This window comes from Macrotis lagotis, chromosome 3, assembly GCF_037893015.1.
Source record: "Macrotis lagotis isolate mMagLag1 chromosome 3, bilby.v1.9.chrom.fasta, whole genome shotgun sequence".
Lineage (NCBI taxonomy): Eukaryota > Metazoa > Chordata > Mammalia > Peramelemorphia > Peramelidae > Macrotis > Macrotis lagotis.
In genome coordinates, this window is record NC_133660.1 from 260985894 (window position 1) to 260999055 (window position 13162).

Sequence of the window (13162 nt, forward strand, 5' to 3'; positions counted from 1 at the left end):
AATTCCCCATCTAAAATTAGAATGGAGTTTCCTGTCATCAGAGGTCATGGATGCCGAGGACGTAGTAGAGTTTCTGACCAGGAAGGGAATAGACCCCATATATTTGACATCCCAACTCTGACATACCACGGTCCTTTTGAGAGCTTTCTGGAATGTGTATGTTTTTCCATTATGGCAGCTTTGCTTGGACCTATGTAGAATTAAGAAGAAACAATTCATTTATGTTGGCTCTATTGGAAAATAAATAGCAATCGCTGATTCTGAAAGACTATGATAAAGAAGCTAAAAACATGTTTCAGTTTTTTGCCAGGGCTAAAAATTAGACCATGCATTTTGAATATGACAGTTTTCTTTTTTGCTGAAAGTTAAAGTACTTTGCTTCTGCCTTTCTTATTTTTCAGCATTATCTTTTTTGAGAGATTGCCAGATTGTTGCATGATGAATTCAGCACTTTGTTTTCCTCTCTTACTTTGTATCTCTCTTTGGGAATGGGAAGAGTAGAACTAGAGGGTAAAAAGAAGATGCAGTATAAATGAATATAGGAAAACCCTTAACTACCCTCAGACCCTATAACTTCCTATTGTGATATGGCCTAAAATATCCTTCTTCCCATGAATCACCTGACTAATCCATGTCTTTTGAGTCTATATGATTCTTGTGCATGATCTGCCATAGATCTTCCATAGGAGATGTACCCAGTGTACTGGAGACCTTTCTATTGGGATGATGATGTTGTTTTAAATAGTAGATCACATCAATACTATCCATTTCTTATTCCTTACTCTGACTGTAAGACTGTCCCAGTTTCTTTTCTGATAACCCATGTCTGTGTGAATGTTAGGTTTCTTTTGGGGGCAGGGAGGGCAGTTCTCAAATATAAATTGTCATTAGTTGTGTCACACCCTGTCTTTCCATTATTTTTTAGATCACCTAGATTTTGAGTCGTCTGAGATTTTTGTTTTTGTGCTTTCTGAGCATGAGAATCACAGGGAAAATATGTTAAAAAAAGATTTTTCTTTTAATCAAGGAGCAGCTTGGGGTCCCTAAAAATGCTGTAGTCTAGATAGATTGTTTCTTTCTCCTCCTCAATTCTGGATCTATTTCATTGAATATTTTCAGTATGTTTCTGGGACATTTATACCCAATATACATATACACACACATACGTATACATACACACATACATATAACATACACGTAACATATACATATACACACAAAATATACATATACACATATACACCAACTTCACATATATAAAATACATGTACATGTGTATATTTGTCTATTCCTGTGTATCCATCTGTATCTGTATATTCCTGTGTATGTATCTTCCTTCTTTCCTTCCTTCCTTCTTTCCTTCCTTCCTTCCTTCCTTCCTTCCTTCCTTCCTTCCTTCCTTCCTTCCTATCTATCTATCTATCTATCTATCTATCTATCTATCTATCTATCTATCTTTCTATCGATCCCTCTGGCCTGAATGACTAACTCAGTGGGCTACCCATCCAACATGAATGTTGCAATATGGGGGATTTACATTTGTTATCTATTTCCTTTTTATCTGTGTGGATTGCTAGACTAATATCTTTTGAATGACCATGGCTCTCATAGAGGAATCTATAGTGGACTACTTAGAAAATACTATCAATTAATCAGTAAGCATTTATTAAGCTCTTATTGTATATGTGTCAGGACACATGGAAGCAGGACAATCTATCATTTAAAAACAAAACCACTTAGAAAATCATTCTCTTCCTTTGAATAGAAAGTAATTTGACACCTTGCAATAAAAAAATATGTGGATTATAATTTTCTTATTTGGTAAAAATGATCCTCACTTAAATTTTACATCAGAATTTAATCATGAACTTTAGACTAGACTTCTTGTCTGTGTATAGTGTCTATGTGATGTTTTATTTTGAATATTATTGGCTAGTAAATGATCTAGTGAAGTTGTGTACTCCGTGAAAGGGTCAAGTGAACTCTTCTTTGTTTCCCAGAGTTGCTGCTTCCAGGAGCAGTAGAAGAGGAGGTCCATTTCTCTGCCTCATGCTATACTCCTTCTTTTGACCAGCATTCTCATCCTGAACCAAAGATTTGGCCAACAAAGCAACCAATGTCCAGGCATTTGGAGGAGGTACCTTCCCTTCCAGGGCATGCTCTTCTCTTTCCCCCATAGGGGTATGGGATGGGGTGGACACCTGAGGATCACCAGAATTCTGAGGCTTGCTATGTTTTTTTTGACAGGTCACTGTATGGACTTGAAAATTTTTACATCTTCCCTCCATCTTTATGGATGTTTAAAATTAAAGTTACTTCATTGTTCCTCCTCACTGTCATTCATATTAAACTTATTTATTTTAGCATATTTAGTAGGGAACTTCTCATGAAACTGATTTTCACTTTATGATAGTATTATGCTGAGAGTCAGTCTTATCTACACACACTCCAATAGAAAAGACAGTTTCTTTGCTGACCTTTGTTTTTACCTTGCCATTTTTTTATTCCTTATTGCATTTTGCAATTACAGCAAACTTTTACCACTGTGGACCTTATATCCTTTTTGTCATTTGTTTGAGGTCATTGTTTAAGTCTTTGAAAACAGGACCCTAAGAGGAACCAGTTTTTCTTTGGGTTCAAGAGAGAGTTTGACTTCTATATACTCCTCATGTTGTTGGGGGGGGGATTCCTTTTTTTTTGAGTCCGAAACAAATGCCTGAATGACCAGGTGACCTTGGACAAGTCACTTCCCTTCCTCTGGTTTCAAGTTTCTAGATTAGAGGATCTCTAAGTTCCTCCCAACTCCGAATCTCTGAAAGGGAGTTTCTAAGGTCTCCTTAATTAATTGGTTTCCTAAAAATATCCCAGGAGCATTTCTCGTTTGTAGGAGGTACATGATTATTGGGAATTTAACTGTGAAACATTAAAAAAAAAACTTCTCTGCAAATTTCTGTGCAATTGATATATTATGAAGCTCAGTTTTTCAATTGGAAGCAGTCAGTGCATTGTAATTTAAAATTGACCTTCCTCTTGGAACTTTTGTCCTATTCAAGTCACAAGGGAAGAGACCAGAATGCTTTGAACTCCTATTACACTCTTAAGATGGTTGACAGACCACTTGGTAGGAACAGTCTCCTTTGAGTATCATTTTTTAATTAAGAATATCTTACCTTCCCCAAGATTCAAGAAGCTCAAATTATAAGGTTGTTTCTGGCAGGATTCCATTTATTTTATAGACCATTTCTCTTTCTTGACGTGAAGCATGATTACAAAATATATTAGAACAGTAAGTGGTTATAGCACCTGACAGAGTTTTGACAATTGTTATAAAGTGATTTTTGTTATTGGGCAAAAAAGGGTGAAATATTTCTGGAGCCCTTCAGATAGATGACAAAATGCTAGCTAAATTCTGTACTTATACCAGTGATTTTTGAAAGAAACAATTAGTAAAAGCAAAATAGTAAGAACAACTCGTGCATTAGCAGCATCTGATGTGTGCACTGTGAGCTTTGACTCTATGATGTGATGGGAAAAATCATTTAACTTCTCAGACCCTCAGTTTCCTCATCTGTAAAATGAGAATTATAATAATAACTTTCTATGTACATAATACATATACATATGGATATATAAACTTTCAGATTTGCAGCACTTCTATTTATATATACCTTGCCAGAATTATGAAGATTAAAGGCTATAAGGTGTTTTGTAATCATAAAGTGCTGTGTAAATGTGAGTTATGATTTTTTTTATTATTATTGGCAAACTTGTGGCTTGTGGACAGATATCTCTTATCTGGAGGCTATATCACACTGCCTCTGATGGATTTTTTTTCCTTTCTTAACATGGGGAGCTGCCTTATGATTGTTTGGGAGGGAACCTTTTTTTGATTCACAACAGCTCCAATGACTGTTCTGCCCTTGTCTCCTTTGGCATCTGCCACCTTCTTCTTCTAGTGCCTCACATTGTCTGTGAAAGAACACCAGTATTTATTTTTCTCATTGTAAAAATAACAGAAATGAGGTGAATGGAAGTTCTGAAGATGTTAAATGTATTAGAAGTTCAACCTGATTCTCCCCAATTTCATGTTCTAACAGGAAAAAAAAATCTAAAATTAGGGAAATGTTTCTACTATTTTAGTATTATCTGTTCTACTATTTTAGTATTATCTGTTTGCGGGGTGGATGGAATGATTTGCATATGGAAGTATAATCCAACCAGTCCTACTAGACATTGGAAAGGGAGGACAAATACCATAGCCTCCTTTAGAAGATGTACAGACAGAACTCTAGGAATCACTCAATAAATGTGTACTTCCTGAGCCCTCCGGTATGGCAGCCACTTTGTTAGGATCTAAGGAGACAAGTCCAGAGAAGGAAACAGGCCTTCCCCGCCCTAGCACTCATAGTCCAATGGAGGAGACCACAGATATTGGTTAGATAGAGACACCATGAATATAAAGTGAATAGATACAGAGAATTCAAACAGTTAAGTGTGGGATGTTTGGGGAGGTGGGGTTCATTGTCTCTACAATGCCTCAAATGCATTTCCTTCTCACCTTTGCTCCTGCAAAAGATGGTGTGTGAGGCAGAAAGGGACTTTGTGAGGGAGTATATTCCTGGCATGTCCAGTGGCCTTTATTTTCTGAGACCTTCAAAGTCTTGGAGGTGGGAGATGCCATGTTGTATGGATAGCTAGAGAGAGGTCCTGGGTTGCAGAGTATGGCAAAGGGGTCAATGGTCCAGTGAGGCTGCAGAGATGGGTTGGAGCCAGGTTATGTGGGATTTTAGAGGATTTTAGATTTTAGCCTCAAGGGAATAGGAAGCTACTGAATTTGGTTGAGAGGAGACTCACATGATCAAATTTGTGCTCAAGGAGAATGACTGTGGCAGCATAATGAGAATGGATTGGAGTAAGAGTGAGATGGTGAGGCCTGCTCATTAGAAAGGTCACTGACAACTGAGTGGAAGATGAACTCGCAAGGAAAACAGCTGTGTGACAGGGAGCTCAACCCGAAGGTTGTTGTCCAGCTGTGAGTTGATGAGGGTCTGCTCCAAGATGGTGGCAGGCTCAGAAGGGAGAAGGAGTGTGTGTAAGAGATGGTGCTGAGGTAAAATCGACTGGTCTTGGAAACAGCTTGACTGGGGGGCGGTGATAAGAGAGAGGAATCGAGGATGACTCCTAGATGGTGAGCTTGGTCCACTTGGAGGATGATGATAACCCTTGAACAGTAACAGGAAAGTTAGGAAAATGGAAAGGTTTTTGGAGAAAGACAATAAAATCAGTTGAGGCTTGTTGCATTTGAGATGTCTACTAGTCATTCAGCTCAAGATGTCTGAAAGGTACTTGGAGATTTGAGATTGGAGAGTAGCAGAGAGGTTGGGATGGAGATGTGGATCTGAGAATCATCAATATAGAGACAGTAAGTGAATCAGTGGGAACTGATCAGGGTTGGGGATAGGTGAGCCCATGAGGTCAATAGTGCTAATACTATTAATACCTTATTTACTTAACTCCTTAGATTCCCAGAGTGACCCTGTGAGGGAGGTAGAGGGGCAGTTCTTGTCATCCCAACTCTTTAGACTAGAACACTAAAACCAGAGAAGTGGCAGCCAAAAAGGCCATAGCAATGATCTTCAATGGTCATCTTGTCTCTCCTCTCTACCTCCTCCAACCCAGCCTCCACTCACCAAAGGGAGTTTCCTAGAGCCCAAGGCTGATTATATCAGCCCCTTGCTTATAAATTGCAGTGAATCACAATTGCTTCTACTATAAAGTGTACATTCTTACATTTGCCATGTAAGACCCTGTAAAATCTGACTTAAAACTACTATTCCAGCCTCCAACCCTTCCAGTATTCCAGGGTCTTGCCCAACAGCCTTCTCATTATTTCCACAAAGAAGATATTCCACCTTCTGCTTTTTTGTGCTTTAGTATATAGTTTGTTTCTACGATGCCTTGAATGCATTTCCTTTTCACCTTGGCCACGCAGAATCCCTTGTTTCTTTTAAACTTTAGTTGAAGCTTCATCTTTTTTCCCTCCATATTCTTTCAAATTTATTTTTCTAATTGTTATGTAAAGATAATTTTCAACATTCATTTTTTTGAAGTTTTCTCCCTCCTAACCTTCCTTCCTCCCACACTAGGATAGTAAATACTCTGATAGAGATTATACATGTACAATTGTGTTGTATCAATTTCCATTTTAGTCTGTGAAAGAAGAATCAGAGTAAAAAGAGAAAAACCAGAAGGAAAAAAGAAAAACAAAACACAAATTTAAAAAAGATGAAAATAGTTTGAAGGATCCTCTTCTAAATGAAACTTTTTATGATCTTCTTACTTATTAGTGCCTTATCCCCATTTACATTCTGTTATCTCTCTTTCTCTCCAAGGCGGGGTACATGTTGTCCTATGTTGTCACTCCTCGGGGGAGAAGAATTGTTTCATTTGCAAACTTTTTACTGCTATATAGATTCTACTATTGTTAATTTCAGTCTTTATATTCCTAGTGCTTAATAAAATTCTTGACAAAGAAGAGCTCTTTAATAATTATTTTCTCATTGATTTTTTTTAAAAATACTCATCCAACCTTTGAAATTTGATACAATTAAATTTTGTTCTTGATTTTAGTTAAAGGTTTTTAGATGTATTTTACCTTTGAAGCCAGGTTTTCTTCGGAAGACTTGTATTCTCTCTTTGTATCTTGCTTATTGTGTTCTAGGGAGTCTGAGAACATTCAACCAGTTTTATTGGGCAAAAGGAGTTCACCTTAGGGAGGTGAAAATTGCGTGCTTTTAATTCAGAAGCAGGGGGGAAAAGGTAATCTGTAAAGGGCAGAGAGGAGAAGCTCTTTGGTGTACTTTAATATTAGTTAGCATTTCTGGGCCGAGTAAAGACTGCTTTGCCTATTCTTAATAGACTTTTAAAGTTCTCGTCTCCAGATAGTTTATTTAGACCATTTCTCTGCAAAATAACCTACAGCTAAATGCTGCTGTTATTGATATGAGCATTAAATTCTTTCCCCCTAATTTGGACATGCAGTCCTATGAATGAAAATGATTCTTACCTTAACACCCGTGCAGTTAGAGTAAGTCACATGGGCAATTTTAGGGAAACTGGCAGTTTTGCTAATAGTGCACAAATTCTATTCCCAAAGAGTATACAGCAAAGATTTCAATTAGATCTGAAATTAGACACCTGAAATCCACATATTTCTCTCAGCTCCTTAGGCAAAAATAACAAGTTAATAACTTGGTTCACAGTTGTTTTTTTTGTTCTATGGCAGGGGATTCAGTGTTCCACTGTGCAAATTCTTCCTTTTGAAATAAATTAGAATTTCAGTTTGTAGTCTAAAGGTCTTCCTACAAGACAGTTGAAATGAACTAAAACTTAAAAGAAGAACTCCCAAAGCATTCCTCAAAAGAAGAGATACAGGTACATTGGCTTTCACTAGGGATGCCACAAGACTGTAGACTGGACATTACGTTTCTATCCAGTTTCACTTTGAATTTATCTCAGTGTCTATATTTATGCATGCATACACATATAAATGCATACACAGACATCCTTGTGGGGGAAGAATTTTATTTCATTTGCATGTTCACAAAAACAATTAAAATGCAAATTGTTAGATAACTTTTTTTCGGCATCACCCTTCTAGCTGGGTATGTGTCCAATGCATCTAATACTAGTAAGAAAAGAGAAAATGCTGCAAAAGTGAAGATATATTTCACTTTCTGTTAACTATCACCTTCATTGGTTTTTTTAGTTACTTAGCATTTGACTTCATTTTTGTTTATCTTTTCAATTACATTGTTGTAGGCATGTTGTTCTCCTGGTTTTCCTGATAACATTCTGCATCAGTTCATATAGATTTTCCCATGTTTTCTAAGTTCTTCCTATTGATAAAGTCTTCCCTTACAGTAATATCCCATTTTATTTATAAACCATTATATTTGAAGCTGGTTTTCTAGCTTTTGACTCCCACAAAGCACACTGCTGTGAGTAGTTTGGTTTATAATGACCCTTTCTGTCTTTGTTTAATTTGAGTTGGGTCCCTAGGGCTAGTGGTATGAACAGTCCAGTCACTTATTGTATAATTTCCAATTATTTTCCAGCATGAAAGGAGCAACCAAAACTGTAGCAAGAGTATATCTGTGCCTAAGGAAGGAAGATAGTCTTGCAATTTAGTATAGTTTTTTCCCTTAGAACACCCTTTTCCAAAAAGAATTTATTGACTTTGGTACAATGTCCACAGTTCTGACATCCCCAGTTATACTTGTTTAAAAACTACTGAGTGTCATATTTTGGCACAGAAATATGATAATCTATGACTGTTCTTGGCTGCATACTTTTTAATTTCATCCTTTAATTGATTGCCCAGGAAATTAATCTAGCAACATTTGCTGATAATGACTCTTCTTTCTAAGTGGAGAAAACATTTACAGCTCTTAGAATACTATCAGCTGTCTGTGTGTGAGAATAATCCTTTTGCTAGAATTCTATTTACTGACTTAACCACCCAACAATCCTTACTTTTGGTGTGATCATCACTATATGACTGATGAAGAAAAACATGTGGTCCAGGAAAGAAATATTGAAATGTCAGGATGAAAATATTGAAAGGAAAGCAGGTTAGGGAATGCTTCTGTTAAAAAGAGAGCAGCCCTGTCTAACAGGAAGAAGTTAAGTGGTCAGATCATGGCCTGATTTTGTGTGTGTGTGTTTTTGCCAGTTTTGGAGTAGCTGTCAGAGAATGATTGCTGGGTGGTCAGTTTGCCTGTTGTGACCAGAGTAGACTCAAATGAGTGAATCTGGTTCCCTTGCTTTATCTCCTGTCTAGAAGTGAAGACTTAAAGAAGCTAAACTGGAGATGTCCTGGAGCCTTTTTGTAAAGTACCTTGGCCTGGGCTGCAGGAAGACCTTAGCTTTGCAAGTCTTGGCTTTGTAAATAGTTCTCTGACTTTGGCAAGTCATTTCCTTTCTTTGAGGCTCAGATTTCTCATCTGTAGAATGAAGACATTGAATTGGATGGCATCTCACACCGCTTTTAGGTTTAATGATCTGTTGTTATAGTATTACCATCTGTGACAGGTTATGAGAGCGCTTTACCATGTTCTCACAAAGATCTAGGGCATTGGCCTTGTCCTTTTTCTAAGTTGATTTTTACTTGGCATTTCAGGGAAGAGGAAAACTACTGAAACAGGCTCCATAAGTGGCCGTGGCAGAGGCAGAGAAACCTGGCCTCACTTGGCACAAGTTCCTCAGATGGTTTCACAAGGGTGGCATGGTGATTTACAAAGTTGTCTTGGAGGACAAATGAGCAGATCCTTGGTTTGGGAGGGGATTGAAGGAGGAAGGAGATTGCCCTCCTCATGGCCTTTTTTCAGTATTAATACCATCCAGTCCTTTCTGAGCCAGATATCAGCGATTGGCAGGTGGCCACAGCAACATTCAAGAAATCGCCATTCTATGCTCTTGGATACTCTTGTCTGACCAGGCTTCCTCGCTGTGGCAACCTTAGTGTGGCCCTGCACATGGGATACTACCCCTTTCACTGAGTTATACGTGTGCCTTTGCAGAGATCTGAGGGGAAGATGCAACGAGAGTTGAAGAAGTATCTTCTTGATCATTTACTGAGAATATTTTTAAGTTCATTCTCTTTTTACTAAACACATCTTTAAAGATGATGAATCAGGAATTAGGAAGGATAATTTATTGCACTTCTTTTCAGCTACCCTTATTGTTTACATTTAAAAATTCTATACTATAGATTATTCATGTTTGGATATAGGGAAAAAGACATCTGGACCTTGTAATCCAATGTGATTGGAATTTCCCACTTACTGCTCTTATTTGCCCAGTGGGTGTAGTTGTTATCTGAGGCTAGGTAATATGTACATAAACAAATTATTTCCATTCTTAAAGAATGCATTTCATTGAGACAATTTATTTTAAGTGTCAGTCAAAGAAAACTTTAGACATAATACTGATCCACGGACATATATGATCACAATTTAGTATAAATTCTAATTTACCCATACCCCTGCAGCCTTGCTTCTGTGACTGGTAAAAATGGAATGGATATGTGCAGGAGATGCTTTTGAATTCTTTGCCTAGAGCCAAATTAGTTAATGATCATTCAAATACAGTATAGTACAAATGGGGCCTATTAAGAGGCTTAAATTAGGTCAGATTGAATAATTGAATTTATTCTTTTACTTAAAAACAGCTTAATCAGTTGAGAGTGCTCTGAAATCTGAAAATGTTTAATTAAATATTAATAGATAGTGTATGTTTTCACCTTTTTCATCTTACTTTAACATCATTTCTGCATTTGAAACATGTCTCTTTCCTCCCTTTATTATCTTAGGTATCTGGAGATGAAGTTCAGCCATTCACACTTGATGAAGACTTTGACTATGACAATGTGATGCTCACTCCCAAGTTCTCCAGTGATGAGATGAAAACAGTTCTGGAAAAGTTGAGCAGACTGAGCCCTAACATGCAGGCCTAAGAACCAACTATTGATTTATGATAATGTTTGTTTCTTTTTTCCCTCTTGTTCTTATTCAAGCAATTTTAGAATAAAAGACAGAACATCTGTTGTACATTATGATACAGAGCTGGATTAAATGTATCTCTTTTGTCTGTGTGTCCCACTTCTCTCCAGTAGAATGTAAATTCTTCCAGGTTAAGGATCGTGTTGTCTTTGTCTTTTTGCCCCCCCCCCCCCCCCCCCCCCGGATTACTGCTTCTCTGCTAAGATAGAAGTCAAATGAAAGAGAGTGGCATTGCACTAACAGATTTGTTGACTTCAATTGGAACCAAATATGTGGAAATATGTAAAGAATAAGTCCCTGAAGTCAGGATTCTGAGAAGGGGAGGATAGGAGGATGAGGGAGGGGATCAGGAAGATTCAGAGAGAGGTAAGATGTTGAATAAAACAGAAGAGACAGGCACAGAGATAGAAACAGACAGAAAGAGAGAGACAGACAGCCAAAGATAGAATATAGATATACTGAGAGGGAAAGGGAGGGAGGGAGGGAGGGAGAAGAGAGATAGAGAGACAGAGGCAGAAAGACAGACATGCAGAAACAGGTGTAGAGAGACAGGCAGGGCCAGAGAGAAACTGAGACAGACTGAGACATATGGACAAAGAGACAAAGAGAGACAGACAGAGATTAAATCTGAATCATTGCAGAACTGAGTGAGATTTTGGGGGGCATTAATTTTAATTATATTTGAGAATTTAAAAGAATCTGTGTGGAGTCATTAAGGGGCTACCACATTTCTATCCTGGGAAGTGAAATGCAAGTTATAAGAACTGTCTTCAAGAAACTTATAATATACTTAGGAATTCAATAAATATTCATATGAAACCATTGTAGAAAGAGATAATATAGAAATCAGTCTTGAATCCATGAGTGTCTATTAATCACTTGTTCTGTGCCAGTCACTATGTTAGATGCTGGAGGTAGAAATGCAAGGATTAAAACAAATTCTAATTGTGTGAAGTAAGACCACGGGGATGGGTTTTAGCAGAGACTTGAAATTCTAGTCCCTCCCAGAGAGCTGGACCTGGAACTGGGAAGACCAGCTTGTCATTGTGTGACCCTGGGCACACCTCTTCACCTCTGTCTGCCTCAGTTTCCTCAACTATAATGAGGAGACTAGTAGCAACACCTCCCCGGGCCATTGTAAGCATTCTGTAAGCTGCTATAGGTAATGCTTCTTCTTTGGCCTCTCCCTCTTTTCCACTTCCCCACATTGCTGCAGCACCTGAGAGATGGTGGGGCATAGTGGGAAGAGAGCAGGCTTCGAAGTCAGGGTCTGGCTGGATCCAAGCTCTGTCATGTACTTACTGTGGGAACTTGGACAGGTTCCTTCCTGTCATGAGGCCCCAGGTTCTTTGAACTGAGGTCTTCTTGGCTCCAGAAATGGTGCTCTATCCACTGAGCTGCCTAGCTGTCCCTATGATAATGTAATAATAGTAATAGTAATAGTAACAACAACAAACAACAGCAATAAATAATAATAACAACAGCTTATTCAGTATACTTCACTCTGAGAAAGGAAATCCCTTCTCACAATGAAGATCACCAACTGCTCCACAATTGAGGGTTTTAGAGAGTTGCCTAGGGTCCGGAAGGACCAGTTTGTGCCAAAGGTGGGATTCAAATTCAGGGAGTCCTGATGTCAAGGCTGCCCCTCTAACCACTTGGTTATTGTGCCTTGGTGTTAACAGAAAGTACAAAGTCATAATCTTTTTCTCTCTGTCTCTGTCTCTCTGATCTGTCTTTATCCTCTTTTTCTGTCTCTTTTCTGTTTCTCTGACTCTCTCTCTTTCTCTCTCTCTCTCTCTCTCTCTCTCTCTCTCTCTCTCTCTCTCTCTCTCTCTCTCTCTCTCTCTGTTCCCCCCCCCCATCTTCTCCATTCCTTCTTTCTCAGTATTGGAAACATTTCTATAGATAACTCCCACTCTCACTTTGCATAGCAGACAACAAGGCAAACTTGGTCTGTTGAACTATATATTTGGAACTCTACTCTTTTCCAGCTTTTCTTTTTCCTCTTGGCATCTTTTCATCCATTTCTGTCTTTGTATTAATGATCTCACTTGATTCCCCTATAATTAGCTTGTGGAATCATAATCGGAAGAGAGATTTTTATTCATTATTTTTGTTTTCTGAACCCCTGTGGCAATCTGATATAGCATATGGGCTCCTCAAAATAACATTTTTAAATGAACAATAGGATTACAAAAGAAAATCAAAGGTGAGTGAAAATAAAGGTATCATTTCTTCCCATCCAAGTATCCAGGTCTTCTCAACTTTATCCATATATACTATAGATTAAGAACACCTGCCCTTGAGGTTGTCTATTATAACCCCTGTCTGAAACAAAATCCTCCCTACAACATCTTTGACTCGGATGAATGAATTTAAAACACATTGTGTGGAAAATCTGCTTTGTGCTGGGGGAGATGAGGAATAGAATGGTGGTGGTGGAGGAGAGAGGTGTCCCACCCCCGAATTAATGCTTCTTTGCTAAGATAGAACTCAAATGAAAGAGAGTGGCATTGCACTGACAGAGAAAGTCCTTTGTTTCAGGCTGAATCACAAATGGGAGCCTTGTGTCTTTGGCAGTCTAATGATCTTGCTCT

At 38.1% G+C, this 13162-nt stretch overlaps 1 protein-coding gene across 3 annotated transcripts in view; it reads left to right on the top strand.

Annotated features, from left to right (window-relative positions):
* IFTAP (intraflagellar transport associated protein) overlaps positions 1-10624 on the top strand; it is an 85052-nt gene extending 74428 nt beyond the window's left edge. For all 3 annotated transcript variants that reach the window (XM_074230498.1, XM_074230496.1, XM_074230497.1), the window contains 2 exons: positions 2001-2137; positions 10373-10624. In XM_074230498.1, the coding sequence (XP_074086599.1) occupies positions 2001-2137; positions 10373-10516 (281 nt within the window). In that variant the 3' untranslated portion in view covers positions 10517-10624. The remainder of the gene's footprint in view (positions 1-2000; positions 2138-10372) is intronic.
* Positions 10625-13162: the final 2538 nt, after the last annotated feature.